The sequence below is a fragment of the Ranitomeya imitator genome, chromosome 7 (assembly GCF_032444005.1).
Source record: "Ranitomeya imitator isolate aRanImi1 chromosome 7, aRanImi1.pri, whole genome shotgun sequence".
NCBI lineage: Eukaryota > Metazoa > Chordata > Amphibia > Anura > Dendrobatidae > Ranitomeya > Ranitomeya imitator.
In genome coordinates this window covers 113,176,762-113,196,760 of record NC_091288.1, presented here as the reverse complement: position 1 = coordinate 113,196,760, position 19,999 = coordinate 113,176,762, and the positions used below count along the sequence as shown (strand labels likewise).

General features: G+C 44.6%; 1 protein-coding gene across 2 annotated transcripts in view; it reads left to right on the top strand.

Moving 5' to 3' along the window:
- PIKFYVE (phosphoinositide kinase, FYVE-type zinc finger containing) overlaps positions 1-19,999 on the top strand; it is a 610,036-nt gene that overhangs the window by 328,595 nt on the left and 261,442 nt on the right. For both annotated transcript variants that reach the window (XM_069733753.1, XM_069733755.1), the window contains one exon: positions 9,672-9,826. In XM_069733753.1, the coding sequence (XP_069589854.1) occupies positions 9,672-9,826 (155 nt within the window). The remainder of the gene's footprint in view (positions 1-9,671; positions 9,827-19,999) is intronic.

Here is a 19,999-nt window from a genome sequence, read left to right as displayed (position 1 = left end):
CAGATCAGCCGAATGATTCACTGCACCTCCGTGTAATTCGTGCAGGCGCAGTAAATAACACCACCGCCATCTTTGTGCAGACATCGGTCACATTAAAACTGCGCATGCGCTCCTTCTGTACGAAGATGGCGGCAGTCAATGAATTATTCGGCTGATCCCGGCGGCGGCATGTTTGCGACTGTGTTCCGCTGGTGGTACCACGCAAGAGGCTGTGTGAGTGTTGTCTGAGGGTTGTCTGTGTGTGTGTGTGTGGTGTGACGGTGTTCCACTGGTGGTACCGCGCAATAGGTTGGTACCAGCAGCAGTTTCCATATTGAGACACCCATCACTTGGGTGTCCCAATATTGCAGTCTGTGAGCTTCCTCCCCTTGAAATTCTGGGATACAGTGACATCTGGACAGAACAGAAAATGAAAACATTACAAGGCAATTATATAAATAGACTAGATGGAGGCCCGATGCTATCGCATCAGTAGGGCGGTAATGTCACGATAGGGGCAGGCTTTGCAGTGTTGAGAATCTCTCACCCCCCTATCCGTGTGTTCACCCACCTATCGACGGTTGGGATCCCAGCTGCGGCCTGGTTCCCAGCGGTGGGAGGGGTCCTTGCGGCGTGGTGTTCTTGCGGCGGGGGAAATTATATAAATAGATATACACACTGCGCTATCCCCTGTAATATATATATATACAGGTCCTTCTCAAAAAATTAGCATATAGTGTTAAATTTCATTATTTACCATAATGTAATGATTACAATTAAACTTTCATATATTATAGATTCATTATCCACCAACTGAAATTTGTCAGGTCTTTTATTGTTTTAATACTGATGATTTTGGCATACAACTCCTGATAACCCAAAAAACCTGTCTCAATAAATTAGCATATTTCACCCATCCAATCAAATAAAAGTGTTTTTTAATAACAAACCAAAAAACCATCAAATAATAATGGTCAGTTATGCACTCAATACTTGGTCGGGAATCCTTTGGCAGAAATGACTGCTTCAATGCGGCGTGGCATGGAGGCAATCAGCCTGTGACACTGCTGAGATGTTATGGAGGCCCAGGATGCTTCAATAGCGGCCTTAAGCTCATCCAGAGTGTTGGGTCTTGCGTCTCTCAACTTTCTCTTCACAATATCCACAGATTCTCTATGGGGTTCAGGTCAGGAGAGTTGGCAGGCCAATTGAGCACAGTAATACCATGGTCAGTAAACCATTTACCAGTGGTTTTGGCACTGTGAGCAGGTGCCAGGTCGTGCTGAAAAATGAAATCTTCATCTCCATAAAGCATTTCAGCCGATGGAAGCATGAAGTGCTCCAAAATCTCCTGATAGCTAGCTGCATTGACCCTGCCCTTGATGAAACACAGTGGACCAACACCAGCAGCTGACAGTGGGTACTTGACACTGGACTTCAGGCATTTTGGCATTTCCTTCTCCCCAGTCTTCCTCCAGACTCTGGCACCTTGATTTCCGAATGACATGCAAAATTTGCTTTCATCAGAAAAAAGTACTTGGGACCACTTAGCAACAGTCCAGTGCTGCTTCTCTGTAGCCCAGGTCAGGCGCCTCTGCCGCTGTTTATGGTTCAAAAGTGGCTTTACCTGGGGAATGCGGCACCTGTAGCCCATTTCCTGCACACGCCTGTGCACGGTGGCTCTGGATGTTTCCACACCAGACTCAGTCCACTGCTTCCTCAGGTTCCCCAAGGTCTGGAATCGGTCCTTCTCCACAATCTTCCTCAGGGTCCGGTCTCCTCTTCTCGTTGTACAGCGTTTTCTGCCACATTGTTTCCTTCCAACAGACTTACCATTGAGGTGCCTTGATACAGCACTCTGGGAACAGCCTATTTGTTGAGAAATTTCTTTCTGGGTCTTACCCTCTTGCTTGAGGGTGTCAATGATGGCCTTCTTGACATCTGTCAGGTCGCTAGTCTTACCCATGATGGGGGTTTTGAGTAATGAACCAGGCAGGGAGTTTATAAAAGCCTCAGGTATCTTTTGCATGTGTTTAGAGTTAATTAGTTGATTCAGAAGATTAGGGTAATAGGTCGTTTAGAGAACCTTTTCTTGATATGCTAATTTATTGAGACAGGTTTTTTGGGTTATCAGGAGTTGTATGCCAAAATCATCAGTATTAAAACAATAAAAGACCTGACAAATTTCAGTTGGTGGATAATGAATCTATAATATATGAAAGTTTAATTGTAATCATTACATTATGGTAAATAATGAAATTTAACACTATATGCTAATTTTTTGAGAAGGACCTGCATATATACACAGTCATGGCCAAAAGTATTGACACCCCTGCAATTCTGACAGATAATACTTATTTTCTTCTTGAAAATGATTGCAAACACAAATTCTTTGGTATTATTATCTTCATTTAATTTGTCTTAAATGAAAAAACACAAAAGAGAATGAAGCGAAAAGCAAAACATTGATCATTTCACACAAAACTCCAAAAATGGGCCAGACAAAAGTATTGGCACCCTCAGCCTAATACTTGGTTGCACAACCTTTAGCCAAAATAACTGCGACCAACCGCTTCCGGTAACAATCAATGAGTTTCTTACAAAGCTCTGCTGGAATTTTAGACCATTCTTCTTTGGCAAACTGCTCCAGGTCCCTGATATTTGAAGGGTGCCTTCTCCAAACTGCCATTTTTAGATCTCTCCACAGGTGTTCTATGGGATTCAGGTCTGGACTCATCGCTGGCCACCTTAGAAGTCTCCAGTGCTTTCTCTCAAACAATTTTCTAGTGCTCTTTGAAGTGTGTTTTGGGTCATTGTCCTGCTGGAAGACCCATGACCTCTGAGGGAGACCCAGCTTTCTCACACTGGGCCCTACATTATGCTGCAGAATTTGTTGGTAGTCTTCAGACTTCATAATGCCATGCACACGGTCAAGCAGTCCAGTGCCAGAAGCAGCATAGCAACCCCAAAACATCAGGGAACCTCGGACTTGCTAGATTGTAGGAACCGTGTCCTTTTCTTTGAATGCCTCTTTTTTTTCTCCTGTAAACTCTATGTTGATGCCTTTGCCCAAAAAGCTCTACTTTTGTCTCATCTGACCAGAGAACATTCTTGCAAAACGTTTTAGGCTTTTTCAGGTAAGTTTTGGCAAACTCCAGCCTGGCTTTTTTTTGTCTCGGGGTAAGAAGTGGGGTCTTCCTGGGTCTCCTACCATACAGTCCTTTTTCATTCAGACATCGACGGATAGTACGGGTTGACGCTGTTGTACCCTCGGACTGCAGGGCAGCTTGAACTTGTTTGGATGTTAGTCTAGGTTCTTTATCCAACATCTGCACCATCTTGCGTTTAAATCTCTTGTCAATTTTTCTTTTCCGTCCACATCTAGGGAGGTTATCCACAGTGGCATGAGCTTTAAACTTCAGGATGACACTGCGCACGGTAGACACAGGAACATTCAGGTCTTTGGAGATGGACTTGTAGCCTTGAGATTGCTCGTGCTTCCTCACAATTTGGTTTCTCAAGTCCTCAGACAGTTCTTTGGTCTTGTTTCTTTTCTCCATGCTTAATGTGGTACACACAAGGACACAGGACAGAGGTTGAGTCAACGTTCATCCATGTCAACTGGCTGCAAGTGTGATTTAGTTATTGCCAACACCTGTTAGGTGCCACAGGTAAGTTAGAGATGCTGTTAATTGCACAAATTAGAGAAGCATCACATGATTTTTCGAACAGTGCCAATACGTTTGTCCACCCCTTTTTTTATGTTTGGTGTGGAATTATATCCAATTTGGCTTTAGGACAATTCTTTTTGTGTTTTTTAATTTAAGACAAATTAAATGAACATAATAATACCAAATAATTTGGGTTTGCAATCATTTTTAGGAAGAAAATGAGTATTATCTGACAGAATTGCAGGGGTGTCAATACTTTTGGCCATGACTGTACATACATATCTATGTACATAATTGTCTAAGGGGTACTTCCGTCTGTCTGTCTGTCCTTCTGTCACGGTTATTCGTTCACTGATTGGTCTCGGCAGCTGCCTGTCATGGCTGCCGCGACCAATCAGCGATGGCCACAGTTCGATTAGTCCCTCCCTACTCCCCTACACTCACTGCCCGGCGCCCGCTCCATAATCCCCACCGCTCACACAGGGCTAATGGCAGCGGTAACGGCCCGCGGTGTAACGCACTCCGTTACCGCTGAAATTAACCCTGTGTGTCCCCAACTATTTACTATTGATGCTGCCTATGCAGCATCAATAGTAAAAATGTCATGTTAAAAATAATAAAAAAAACAAAAAACCTGCTATACTCACCCTCCGCCGCCATTCTCGCTCCTCGCCACGCTCCCGGGACCGCTCCATTGCAAGCGGCAGCTTCCGCTCCCGTCCCAGGGCTGGTGTGTGACAAGGACCTGCCGTGACGTCACGGTCATGTGACCGCGACTTCATCATAGGTCCTGCTCACACCAGCCCTGGGACGGGACCGCAAGCTGCCGCTTGCAATGGAGCGGTCCCGGGAGCGTGGCGAGGAGCGAGAAAGGCGGCGGAGGGTAAGTATAGCAGGACTTCAACGGGCTATAGGGGAGTATATGTTTTTTTTTTTAAAGTCTCTATACTACATGGCTCTGTGCTGGGCAATATACTACGTGACTGGGCAATATACTACGTGGCTCTGCTATATACTATGTGGCTGGGCAATATACCGTTCTACGTGGGCTGTGCTATATACTATGTGGCTGGACAATACGTGACTGGGCAATATACTACGTGGCTGGGCAATATACTACGTGGCTGGGCAATATACTACGTGGCTGGGCAATATTCTACGTGGCTGGGCAATATACTACGTGGCTGGGCAATATACTACGTGGCTGGGCATTATACTACGTGGCTGGGCAATATACTACGTGGACATGCATATTCTAGAATACCCGATGCGTTAGAATCGGGCCACCATCTAGTATACTATATAATTGTCTAAGGGTCACTTCCGTCTGCTGTCTGTCCTTCTGTCTTTCTGAAACGGATATTCATTGGTCGCGGCCTCTGTCTGTCATGGAATCCAAGTCGCTGATTGGTCGTGGCAAAACGCCCACGACCATTGTCACGACCAATCAGTGACGGGCGCAGTCCATGGCCGCTCCTTCCTCCCCGCAGTCAGTGCCCGCTCCGTACTCCCCTCCAGTCAGTGCTCACACAGGGTTAATGGCAGCGCTAATGGACCGCATTATGCCGCGGTGTAACGCACTCCATTAACGCTGCTATTAACCCTGTGTGACCAACTTTTTACTATTGATGCTGCCTATGCAATTAAAAAGCTCTAATGTTAAAAATAATAAAATAAAAAATCATCATATACTCACATTCCTGCGCCATTCCTGCGCCTTTCCCGCTCCTCGCGACGCTCCGGTGACCGCTCCATGCATTGCGATCTCACGAGATGATGATGTAGCGGTCTCGCGAGACCGCTACGTCATCATCTTGCGAGACCGCAATGCACTCTTGAGACCGGAGCGTGCGAGGAGCATCGGTAAACGCTTCCTGGCTCCAGGGGCCAACGGAAGGTGAGTATATAACTATTTTTTATTTTAAGTCTTTTTTTTAACAGGGATATGATGCCCACATTGCTATATACTACGTGGGCTGTGCAATATACTACGCGGGCTGGGCAATATACTACGCGGGCGGTACAATATACTATACTACGCGGGCTGTGCAATATACTACGCGGGCTGTGCAATATACTACGCGGGCTGTGCAATATACTACGCGGGCTGTGCAATATACTACGCGGGCTGTGCAATATACTACGCGGGCTGTGCAATATACTACGCGGGCTGTGCAATATACTACGCGGGCTGTGCAATATACTACGCGGGCTGTGCAATATACTACGCGGGCTGTGCAATATACTACGCGGGCTGTGCAATATACTACGCGGGCTGTGCAATATACTACGCGACTGGGCAATATACTACGCGGCTGGGCAATATACTACGTGGTTGGCCAATATACTACGTGGCTGGGCAATATGCTACATGGGCTGTGCAATATACTACGTGGACATGCATATTCTAGAATACCCGATGCGTTAGAATCAGGCCACCATCTAGTATATATATAGCTGAATGTGTGTGTGTATGTATGTATGTGTATTTGTCCGGGATTGGCATCTGTACCGTCGCAGCCACAGCCACAAAATTTTGCACAGTCACACGTCTGGACCCCGAGAGCGTCATGGGCTATGTTGTGAGGCAAAATTTTAACCCCGCGCGTTCCAATTCACCAAACGATTTTGCCCCTATCTACATAATGGGGAAAGAGTGAAAGTAACAGTGTTGGAGGCAAATTGTCAGCTGCCAGATGTGAACAAGGGGGACTTAAAGAATGAGAGCGATGGCGCCAAAGAGTATATACCGTACAGTTGCTAAGGTGGGGTCCCAACATGGGATACTTACCACGCACGGGGATATGAACACACACACAAAATGCACCACACACTGCCACGTGCTTGAACACATATACCACCTTCAGCACACATTTCACCACACATCCACCAACCTCGCAGCGCAAAATTCGCCACGCGCAAAATTCGCCACGCGCAAAATTCACCACATGCAAAACTCACCTCATGGAAAACTCGCAAAACTTGCACTCGCGGCAAAATTGCCACATACACAACAGTTGCAACACATGCAAAAGTTGCCTCACACAAAACTTGCACATACTCAAAACGCTCCACACATAAAACTCGCCTCGCGCAAAACTCGCCATGCGCAAAACTTGCTGCACACAACTTGCTACACTAACCTGTCACATGCAACTCGACACGCAAAAAGTTTCTACACGCATGTCGCCACACAAAACTCATCTCACAAAAGTCGCTACATGCATGTCGCCACACGCAACTCAACACACACAACTTGACACATGAAACTCGCCCTAAAACACACACAATTCTGGTATTCAAAAATAAAAATCTGATTAATAAGCAGACAAACTGCAAGAGCAACAAATGTACCATAAAGGAAATACGGCAGCTGTCAGTCACATGACCTGTCTATTATGTGTATGTGAAAGCTAATATATACTGCCAGGGGGGGAGGGCTTCCTATTGGCTGGGGATTTATCAGGCTGCCAATAGCAACCAATCACAGCTCAGCTTCTATTTTGCTACAGTTAATTAATCTGAGTTCTGATTGGTTAATATAGGCAACAAAGGACATTCTCAGTATACCAAAGCTTGTATATATACCGTATATAAAAACGAGTGTATGTGTGTATCAACGATAATGTCATAATGGTTGCCATGGCGACTATATCGTAAAGGTTGCCATGGAGAAGATGTCAAAATGGTTGCCATGGCGACAATTATGTCCATAATAGATTGCAATGGAGACGTGATGTCATAATTGTTGCCATGTTACTTGAAAACACGAAATTTGAACTGCATTACTGCACTAGAAATATGAAAAATGAGAGCTTTTAGCGCATAAAAATGGCCATATTTATGTGTACCTCGTAGCCACTTTACGGCATCTCTCTTATACGAGGACCTCGTATAAGAGAGATGCCGTAAAGTGGCTACGAGGTACACATAAATATGGCCATTTTTATGCGCTAAAAGCTCTCATTTTTCATATTTCTAGTGCAGTAATGCAGTTCAAATTTCGTGTTTTCAAGTTTGCATGTTTTGGCGCTGCAGTGTGCTGCCCTTTTTACTTAACTATATACGAGTTGGCGACTCTGGGTTCAGCACCTGTTCACACTCAGTCTATGTTTGGATGTGCAGGTCAGGTTTTTGAAATATAAATGTTGCCATGGTGACGATGATTTCATAAGTTGCCATGGCGACGATGATGTCAGAATGGTTGCCATGGCGAAGATGATTTCTTAATGGGTATATGGGCATGGAACTATGGGATGGAGGATATGTATGATGGGTATATGAGCATGGGACTATGGGATGGAGGATGTCTGGGTATATGGGCATGGGACTATGGGATGGAGGATGTCTGATGTGTATATGGGCACGGGACTATGGGATGGAGGATATGTATGATGGGTATATGGGCACGGGACTATGGGATGGAGGATGAGTAATGGATATTTGGGCACAGGACTATGGGAGGAAGGATATGTATGATGGGTATATGGGAATAGGACTTTGGGATGGGGGATATGTCTGTTGGGTATATGGCCACGGGTCAATGGGATGGAGGTTGTGTATGATAGGTATATGGGCACGGGACTATGGGATGGAGGATGAGTAATGGATATATGGGCACAGGACTATGGGAGGAAGGATATGTATGATGGGTATATGGGAACAGGACTTTGGGATGGGGGATATGTCTGTTGGGTATATGGCCACGGGTCAATGGGATGGAGGTTGTGTATGATAGGTATATGGGCACGGGACTATGGAATGGTGGATGTGTATGATGGGTATATGTATAAGAGAAAACCGCATGCACTATCCAGATATGGTGCCTTAGTAGGGTCCAAAACAATATACAGAGAGAAATGAACTTAGGCACTCAACTTAAATGAAGTTTTTTGTGAATTTATTGTAGTCCTCAAAATAAAAGTTTCGGCCTCAATGCCTGGCCTTCTTCAGTAACCGTTCCATAGAGGAGATATAAAGACTTCTATTGAACGTGGTGTAAGATCAGCGGCACTAGTGCAGAAAAAAATGCTCAAAGTTATGCTGTCCGGATTAGAATGTCCAAGGGAAAGTATCGAGAGAGGTGCCAGCTTGTGCTTCTGCGACGCGACATCCACAGCTAGTCACCAGCAGACTGGCTGGTGGTACTGCGCAAGGGCCTGGTACCACCAGCGGGTGCCATATTGGAACACCCATCACTTGGGTATTCCAATATGGCGGTCGGCGTACCTCCGGCGCAGCGCGGTGGATTGTGGGATTCGAGGACGTCCAGATGGAAGTGGATGACAGACAATCTAAGGTAAATATATATATATATATATATATATATATATATATATATATATATATATATATATATATGTATATATATATATACACCGTATATATTTGTATGTATATGTATGTATGTATATATATATATATATATATGTAGCATTATAATAAAGCTTTGTTTACAATCTATCTTTACTGTGTGTTATACAAGTTTTTATTTTGCAGCTTGTCATATGTAAATGAGGCAGCACTAGTCCTGTGGGCCTCACTTTCCCTTGTCTAGGATACTCTCCTGGAGATCTCACTCGTGCACATGAGGTGCTGGTGGTCCTACCATGTAGTGAGTTGTATGAAGGATGTCAGTTGTGCCCCACTACATGGTAGGACCGCCATCGCCTTGTGCATATGTGTGATATTAGCCAAGATACAGAGACCGTGCGGCACCAGGTAAGTAAATCTTCACAGGCAATTCAGCAAGCTGAGGCATACAGACTTTTAAGACTTAGCCAGATGAAAGCATTCAGGGATGGTGCACACCAAACAGTGGATCAGAGACTTCACTTGCAGTAATATATGTAAGAAGAAATGCGGCACCCATATAAAGCTATCTAACTGAACTACTTCATTTGTGCCCGACCATTTTTTAGTGTTTTGTCCCTTTAGTATTTTTTATACACCAGGTTTGGTTGAATTCCTGTAGAAACTCCATAATTGTTGAGATTGAGTTTATTATTTTTTCTTCCGCAGATGGAGGAGGGCGAGTTTCGTGCTTGGGTTGAGAAGCTCCAGGCCAGGATGCTCTGCTTCAATATGGAGGCTCCACAACAGCTGCAATCTGTCTTCGAGTCAATTATAGTGAAGAAGCAATCCTTATGTGAGATGCTGCACGCCTGGAACAACAGGTTAATGCCCTCACCGTACTGGGACACCTAGATCTCCCCCAATTATGTGTTCTGTGCTAACGGTAGCCCTGTAGATAGGGGTTAAATCCCTTCATATGCGATCAATACGTGTGTGATCTGTATACATCTCTCATGGCTAAAGCAGGAATCCTCGCGCCTTCCGCAGGGCAGAGGTCCACTCGTGGAGTAGAAAGGCACGTAGAGATGTTAGGCACCGTCTCCAGACCATTGACAGAAAGCTCTTCACACCGAGCCTGTCATGTCTATAAATGGGGTTCTATTCTCCCTTCACTGCTGCTTTTTTTCTGTAGTATTACCACTTATGGCTTTTGTTAAACGCATCAGATATAAGTGCTTCTGTCCCAGCGAAAATCCACTTATTTAATATCTGCTCTTACTCTAAATATATAGCTAGATATATAATTTACACATTCACAATGGTGCATAGATATATATATAACCTCTCTATTGATACACATTCCTATGGGTTCAGAAAACCTCCACTGATCAGCTGTTGTTGCTGAGGAAAACTACAGTCACTGTAAGAAAAGGAAAAATGGAATTGTCTGCTCACTAATCCGATGAATGGCTAACCCTGTAATACCCAGACGTGCTGTGTTCTCCTAAGCCAGGTCCCCCTGCCGTGACTTCTGGTCTTTATGCCATTATGACCATTTAGAAAGGGATTGTCTTTTTAATGCAGTACATTTAAAGGGAACCTGTAACCAGTTTTGTCATATAACGATGAAAAATATGACCTTAATCGATGTCTGCTACAGTTCATCAATGCTTATGTAATCCCCTGATTCTCACTGTATACCCCCCAAAAACATTTTTACGTTCTTCTCACTTGTCCTATGAAAATCGGGTCGCTTCGGTCCAATGGGCATCGTTTCGGGCCTCTCTATCCCTCCCCGGGTTGCTGCTCGCCGTCGTCCTTCTTTAATTGATGTGGATGATGCCTCACGTCATCCACATTGCCAGGCAAAATCTTGCGCCTGTGCAGAGAAATGGTGGGTCGCATCTGTGCACTATGCTTCGCTGTACTGCAGGCACATGGAAACTTGTGTTTTCGGCTCTGCCTACAGTAGGGAAAGGCATAGTATGCAGGCGCGAGCCACGATGTCTGTGCACAGACATGCGGATGACGTGAGGCGTCACAGCAATGACGCAGCAATGTGGATAATATGAGCCGTCATCCACATCAGATTAAGAAGGAGGACATAGAGCAGTAGCCCGAGGGAGGGATAGAGAGGCCAGAAAGACCACCCATCGGACCGGACTGACCAGATTTCCATACAGCGTGGGAGAACTTAAAGGGACACTGTCACCTGAATTTGGAGGGAACAATCTTCAGCCATGGAGGCGGGGTTTTGGGGTTTTTGATTCACCCTTTCCTTACCCGCTTGCTGCATGCTGGCTGCAATATTGGATTGAAGTTCATTCTCTGTCCTCAGTAGTACATGCCTGCACATGGCAATCTTGCCTTGTGCAGGCGTGTACTATGGAGGACAGAGAATGAACTTCAATCCAATATTGCAGCCAGCATGCAGCCAGCGGGTAAGGAAAGGGTGAATCAAAAACCCCGCCTCCATGGCTGAAGATTGTTCCCTCCAAATTCAGGTGACAGTGTTCCTTTAACCAAGTTTTTGAGAGTATACAGGGAGAGTCAGGAGCTTATTTAACTATTTATGAAATGTAGCACAGATGCTGAATAATGTTACAGTTTTAGTTGTTATATTACAAAACTGGTGACTTGTTCCCTTTAAGGGCAGAGACAGACTGCCGTATAACTCGTGCGATGATCTCATCTCATCGTGGTGCATGGATTGGCCTGGCACCTCTCCCGACCTCAGCATGACAGCGTAATGTATTTCTATGCAGCCGTCAAGCTCAGGTCAGGAAACCAGACAGCCAATATGAGGGTTACGATGCGACCCTGACACGAGTCATATGGCATTCTGTTTCTGCACTAATAAAGTATCTTTATTGAAATTTTCCAATAGAATTAAATAAAAAAAACATAGAAGGGAAAGGAGTGCAAAAGGGAGAATGAGGAGGGGAAAGAGAAGAAACGAAAATCCAAACAGTTGTCACCTTATTGATTAGACCTGGAAAGAAAGCCTTTCTTTTTGGATGACATGCAAGATATATATTTCTATTACACCTGAACAGACCTGGGTCCAATCCCTATTAAATCAAGCCCAGTCTGTGGCTCACTAGTTCCCTAGACGCGAGCCCTGACTCGTCTATCCACGAAGCCCTAAGTTGTTCACATTAATTAATGGCACCTCTTTTCATGTATGCCCATTTTTTCATATGAAGAAACAAGTTTTTTTTTTTTTTTTTTTTTATATTTTCCCTTTTTGTTGTGCTCTTAGCAAGGTCATTTTCAGTGCTTATCATATATGCAGTTTTAACTATTCTAAAACTTTTTCGCATTCTGGTATGCAAATACTTTGGCTTTTTTTTCAGAAATATATGTTTTTCACATTTTTTCGCAACCATTAAAGACCACTAAAAACATCTTACATTGCATTTCACTTCCTCTAGAATTTATTTTAATATATTGAACTTATTTTTTCAGTATGGGTTACAAAAATAATGATGTAGACTGGCAGCGTCTTTTTATGCTTTTTTTATTACTATTTTTACATTTTGCTTGGCTTTTTTCATTTATTTTATACAGTGAGCCCCACATGCTGTGTGAGTGTGTGTGTGTGTGTGTGTGTGTGTGTGTGTGTGTGTGTGTGGCAGCTTAACATTCAGGAGAGTCTTCTTTTTTTAATGCTGGTTCCCACTATAACTGGGGCGATGTATTAGCCCCAGCAGCTTCCCGCGCTCTACATGATCTTGTGAGAGCTGCTTGCACTGCATTGACGTTTTAGCTCTTCAGTGCAGTAACACACATATTTTCCATCCAGAAGCCTTTAGAGTTATCGTCATTTGAATTGTTTCATAAATCAATAGTACACATGAAAATAAGGAACTTTGTAATATATGTTAATCAGAGAAATCTGCTTCTTTCTCCTCCTGGATTGATCTTTCACTCTCAAGTCTTGGGTAAAATCAAAATCTGTATTTATTGAAGACCAATTTTCACATTACTGAGAGGGATGACGTTTGGTGCTTTTAAAATTCTATTGAAAGGGGAGGAGTTAGTGAGTCCCAGATATTCCATAAAACATTATAAGCACGACCTGTCATCTCTGATCTCACTAATGGAAAAACTTGTATTCACCAAGGACAAATTTTACCCATGAAACCATGTTTTATGATTGTTGGGAATAAAACACAATTTGAGTCGATTTGAGCTCAATCTGTGTCATTGTACTCTTGCCTCTATTGAGGGTTACATCTGAAACCCATTTTTCAGCCATTCTGATGGTACCACCAGTATAATACTAGATGGTGGCCCGATTCTAACGCATCGGGTATTCTAGAATATGTGTGTCCACATAGTATATTGCCCAGCCACGTAGTATATTGCCCAGCCACGTAGTATATTGCCCAGCCACGTAGTATATTGCCCAGCCACGTAGTATATTCCCCAGTCACGTAGTATATTGCACAGCGACGTAGTATACAGCAAAGAGCCAAGTAGTATATTGCCCAGCGACGTAGTATATTCCCCAGTCACGTAGTATATTGCACAGCGACGTAGTATATTGCCCATTAACGTAGTATATTGCCCAGTGACGTAGTATATTGCCCAGCCACGTAGTATATTGCTCAGCCCACGTAGTATATTGCTCAGTCACGTAGTATATTGGCCAGCCACTTAGTATATTGCACAGCGATGTAGTATACAGCAGAGCCACGTAGTATATTGCACAGCGACATAGTATACAGCACAGAGCCATGTAGTATACAGCACAGACACGTAGTATATTGCCCAGTCACGTAGTATACAGCACAGACATGTATATTGCCCAGTCACGTAGTATACAGCACCGACACGTAGTATACTGCCCAGTTACGTAGTATACAGCACAGACATGTAGTATACTTCCCAGTCACGTAGTATACAGCACAGACACCTAGTATATTGCCCAGCCACTTAGTATATTGCCCAGCCACGTAGTATATTGCACAGCGACATAGTATACAGCACAGAGCCACGTAGTATACAGCACAGACACGTAGTATATTGCCCAGTCACGTAGTATACAGCACAGACACGTAGTATACTGCCCAGTCACGTAGTATACAGCACAGACACGTAGTATATTGCCCAGCTACGTAGTATATTGCCCAGGCACGTATGTAACAGGTTACAAAATAAAAAAGAAACATATACTCACCTTCCAAAGAGCCCGTTGTAGTTCCGGCGCTTGTGTGCGGTGCACCCGGCAGCTTCCGGTCCCAGGATTGGTATAAGCGCAGGACCTGTGATGACGTCACGGTCACATGACCGTGACATCATGGAAGGTCCTTCTCCCATAGCATCTTTGGAAGCGGAACCTGCCTCTTGTAGTGCCGTGGACAGGACGCGACGGCGGAGGGTGAGAATAACGGGTTTTTTTTAATTATTAAATTATTTTTAACATTAGATGGTTTTACTATTGATGCTGCATACGCAGCATCAATAGTAAAAAGTTGGTCACACAGGGTTAATAGCTGCGTAACCGGAGTGCGTTACACCGCGGTCCTGTAACGCTGGCATTAACCCTGTGTGATGGCTGACTGGAGGGGAGTATGGAGCGGGCACTGACTGACTGCGGGGAGGAAAGAGTGGCCATATTGCCGCCGGACTGCGGGCGTCGCTGATTGGTCGTGGCAATGGTCGTGGGCGTTTGCCACGACCAATCAGCAACTTGGATTCCATCACAGACAGAGGCCGCGACCAATGAATATCTGTGACAGAAAGACAGACCGAAAGACGGAAGTGACCCTTAGACAATTATATGGTAGATACCCATTACATAAACGCAGTGTGAACAAGGCCTAACTGTTTAACTTCTTCTTTTAACTTGGAGAGATTTTCCTTAGGCTAGGTTCACATTGTGTTAGTGCAGTCCGTTCAACGCATACGTTAAACGGACTGCGCTAACGCAAGTGCCAACTTTGCACAGCGCTAGCGCAGATGGAGCATCTGCTAGCTTCATCTGCGCTAGCGGTGACCGACCCGGAAACGCTGCAGCCCGCGTCTCGGGTCCGTCACTCAATGTCAGACGCATCGCTAGCACACGCCCATTGTGGGCGTGCGCTAGCGATGCGTCCGACATTGCATTCAATGGCGCCGTTAACGCGGTGTAACGTAGTCCGTTAAACGGAGACACTGAACGCAATGTGAACCTAGCCTTAAAGGGAACCTCTTGCAAGGTTTGGACGATATAAGATGCAGCCACTGCTTTTCAGGGCTTATACACAGCATTCTATAATGTTATATATAAGCTCCCGATCCGCCCGGAAAGATAAGAAAAATGAGTTTGATTATACTCACTCAGAAGGGGGGGGGGGGGGGGGTGACGGTCCGGTCCGATAAGGGTCTCAGGTCTCCCATCCCGTCCTCCTGCTTTCTTCATGGCTCCCCAGCATCACGCTCCTGCGCAGGCATACTTATCTGCAGGCATCGGGAAAGGTCAGAGAGGCCCAGCGCCTGCGCACTGCAGTACTTTACTCTGCCCTCAACAGGGCAGATAAGTACGCCGGTGCAGTAGCGCGATGCCGGGAGCCATGAAGCAAGCAGGAGGACGGTGATTATAAGAAGATGGGAGGCGCCAGATCCAGACCGGTGACACCCATCAGACCGGACCCCCCCTCCGAGTGAGTATAATAAGACTTGTTTTTCTTATCTTTCAGGTCAGATGGGGGGCTTATCTACAGCATTATACAATGCTGTAGATAAGCCCTGAAAGGCAGTGGCCAAATCTTATATCGGCCAAAACTGCTGACAAGTTCCCTGTAATGTCTTTATTATTTTTTGTCATCACATAATAAATACATTGTACTTTGTGCTTTATCTTCCTCTATTCATGGGTGGAATCTTCTTCCTTTCTCAGTCAGCATTTTTATAGTCATCTTCCTTTTTGTCTACTGATAAATCCCCCCCCCCCCCCCCCATCTACTTCAGAACTGAGAATTTTCTTTTTTTTTGTAGCGCTTTATATTTAATCTCCCAATACATAATTTCCCTGTTGCCTCTGTCAGTATTGATGGTGAAGTATCGTCTATGCATTGAGAATCCAACAGCGAGTCATTTCTGTGATTATCTATAGACTGAAATGCTGAAATACAGTGTGTCATAAAGTCATGGTGCACTTTTCACCAGTCACAGGATCTATTTATAGTTTACATTTTGGCGCCCTTTCTCTGGCCCAATCATATCAGACCTTTTCATGAGGAAAGATAACAAGAACCAATCAAGCAACACAAACTCATTTATGCTGTTGCTGAGCCCCAAGTCAGATTAACCCCTGATAAACTGAACTCTGATTCATGCACTGCCAGGTCTGTGACATCAGGCAAGCACAAGCTTATGCCAGCTGTGTGGTTTTCCATGCCAGTCGAGATGTGGATGGTACAGAGGAAGGTTCAGTGTGTTGTGGGGCTAGATTAAATCAAATCCGTGACCAAAGTGCTACGTGAATATCGGCCCGTGTATAATGAAGCGCCACCACATAAGAATAACATTACTCAGTCGGATAAGCAGTTGAAGGAAGCCAGCAGATTGGTGGAGAAGCCCCGTTCTGGTAGGCCATCAGTCAGTGACGAGTCTGTAGAGGCTATACGGCAGAGGTGTCAAACTGCATTCCTCGAGGGCCGCAAACAGGTCATGTTTTCAGGATTTTCTTGTATTGCACAGGTGATAATTTAATCACCTGCGCAGAATGATTCCAGCACCTTGTGCAATACAAGGAAATCCTGAAAACATGACCTGTTTGCGGCCCTCGAGGAATGCAGTTTGACACCTCTGCTATACGGGATAGCTACCTAAGGAGCCCTAAAAAAATCTGTGTGTGCGTGTGCTCGACAATTACACCTAAGCAAGACTACAGTTCATAAGGTGTTAAAGAAACGTCTTTGTTTTACGGGGTACATATTGCGGCTGTTGCATGCTATCAAACCGGCGGATAGACGCAAACGATGCGCATTTGCTACAGATATGCTTCATGAAATCGATAGTGATGCATGATTTTTACAGAAGATTGTGTTTAGCAGTGAGGCAACCTTCCATATCATCGCCATAACGTCTGAATGTGGGCTGCTGAACATCCTCATGCCTACGTTGAGCACGAACGTAACACCCCTAAATTGAATGTGTTGTGTGGCCTGATGCATGATAAGGTGATAGGCCCATTTTTTTCACGGAGCGGTCTGTGACGGCAAACACGTATCTTGACATGTTGGAATTATACGCAGTATCACAATTTCCAGAAGGTGTCATCTTTCAACAGGATGGCGCTCCTCCACACTACACCACCATTGTTCGTGAATTTCTGGATAGAACATTCCCCCGGCAGTGGATAGGCTGGGGTTCTGACAAGCCATGGCCACCGCGAACCCGGATCTGATGCCCTTAGACTTTTAGTTTTGGAGTTATGTGAAGCAACATGTGTACATTGAACGTATCAGCGACATTAATCCCTTAAAACAGAGAATCACATACGTTATTCGCTCTGTTACACCAGACATCCTTACCCGTGTGTGGCAAGAACTTCACTATCGTTTGGATGTGTGTAGGGAAACAAATGGAGCCCACATCGAACTGCACTGAACAGGTATGAAACTGGAAGAGTTTTTCTTTTAGTTGGAGCAGATTTCACATTTCTATCGTTTTTTGGTGCTTTCCAGTGACTTGGTCAAAAGTAGACCATGACTTTACGGACACACTGTAGTAAAATCCATGAGACCAGTTCATTAATCTGTAACTTTAATCAGTTTTATCACACTTTTCTAGAAGACATTGATTTCTCTACTTCCAAAAGCAGTGAAACATGTGAGGGTTTAAAGCCTGAAATTTTGTTAATTACTTAAAGGGAACCTGTCACCCCCAAAATCGATGGTAAGGTAAGCTCACCGTCATCTCAGGGGCTTATCTACAGCATTCTGTAATGCTGTAGATAAGCCCCTGATGTAACCTGAAAGAGGAGAAAAAGACGTTAGATTATACTCACCCAGGGGCGGTCCCGCTGCGGTCTGGTCAAATGGGTGTCTCAGGTCCGCTCCGGCGCCTCCCATCTTCATTCCATGACGTCCTCTTTCAGGTTACATCGGGGGCTTATCTACAGCATTACAGAATGCTGTAGATAAGCCCCTGATGACGGTGAGCTTACCTCACCATTGATGTTGGGGGTGACAGGTTCCCTTTAAGTCTTATGGCTGACAGTGGTCTAGTCATCAACATGAGCAACAAGTCCCTTCTCCACTCTTCTGAAGTTGACCATTTCTCCTATATTCTAAACTTTATATAGAGCGAGTGGTCTCCTGAGAAGAAGATGGAGTCAGAGAGTGACATAAAGCCCTGATCCCATCTGCTACTAAAGATCCATAGAACCCTGTGCCTTGTTAATAACAATGAATGTTTGGGATCTCCACAGTCTACCTGAATACTTGGAATATTCTGAAAACTTGTTGTTTTCCAGTTTATTTTTGGTCCAATTCCTGGGTACTCAATAAACTTGCCATATTTAAAAAATTCATTGGGAGGTTAACTTTTCCTGTATCGTACTATGTGCAGCTATCGTATCTCTAAAGGGAATCTCTCAGCATTCTTTTGACTATGTAGTGGGAAGCACGATGATATAAGGGTAGGAGAGAGCCTGATTGCAGGGATGTCTCATTAACTAGAATCTGTTTTATCAGTAGAAGACAACTGGCCTTGTGCCTCATAGTCCAACCCTACCCACAGCTTCAGTTAGCAGCTTTCTGTCACTATACAATACACAGAAAGCTGTGAATCAGAGGTGTGGGCGGGGTAATGCAGAGCTCAGCATTCAGAGAACTGATAGATCTTCAACAGAGAAAACTGCTGCACCCAAGAAACTAAATGATACATTGCTGGAATGAGGCTCCCTGTCCTTATGTCCTGCTACTGTCAGATTACATAGCAAAAACCTACAGACAGATTCCCCTTTAATGGACATTAGGGTATGTGCACACGATGCGGATTTTGTTGCGGATCTGCAGCGTTTCTGCAGCTGTGGGTCCGCAGCAGTTTCCCATGAGTTTACAGTTCAATGTAAACCTATGGGAAACCAAAAACGCTGTGCACATGCTGCGGTAAAAAACGCGCGGAAACGCAGCGGTTTACATTCCGCAGCATGTCACTTCTTTCTGCGGATTCCGCATCGGTTTTACAACTGCTCCAATAGAAATTCACGGTTGTAAAACCGCAGTGAAATCCGCAGAAAAACCGCGGTAAATCTGCGATAAATCCGCAGCGGTTTTTCACTGCGGATTTATCAAATCCGCTGCAGAAAGATCCGCAGTGGACCTAGAATATGTCTGCACATAGCCTTAAGTTTTTTTCATTTCTTACAATATGTGGAAACTGCAATAAATTTTTTAGAGTCCCAGTTTATCGTCGTTCTATTACCCTAATACATAAAATACCAAGCTAATCATGGCAGGATATATTTTTTCATTACTGGTGAAAGTCAGTATTTCTCTACATTTCTGTATGGTCATTTTTTCAGTTTGCATACCGGTTTTCCTATCTCCTTATTTAATTTGTGCAAAGTTCTGATTAGCCTCCCTGTGTCATCTGTAGAAGAAAGGATCATCTCACCTAACTTCTGATTAGCCTCCCTGTGTATTCTGTAGAAGAATGGATCATCTCACCTAGCTTCTGATTAGCCTCCCTGTGTATTCTGTAGAAGAAGGGATCATCTCGCCTAGCTTCTGATTAGCCTCCCTGTGTATTCTGTAGAAGAAGGGATCATCTCGCCTAGCTTCTGATTAGCCTCCCTGTGTCATCTGTAGAAGAACAGATCATCTCGCCTAGCTTCTGATTAGCCTCCCTGTGTCATCTGTAGAAGAACAGATCATCTCGCCTAGCTTCTGATTAGCCTCCCTGTGTCATCTGTAGAAAAACGGATCATCTCACCTAGCTTCTGATTAGCCTCCCTGTGTATTCTGTAGAAGAACGGATCATCTCGCCTAGCTTCTGATTAGCCTCCCTGTGTCATCAGTAGAAGAACAGATCATCTCGCCTAGCTTCTGATTAGC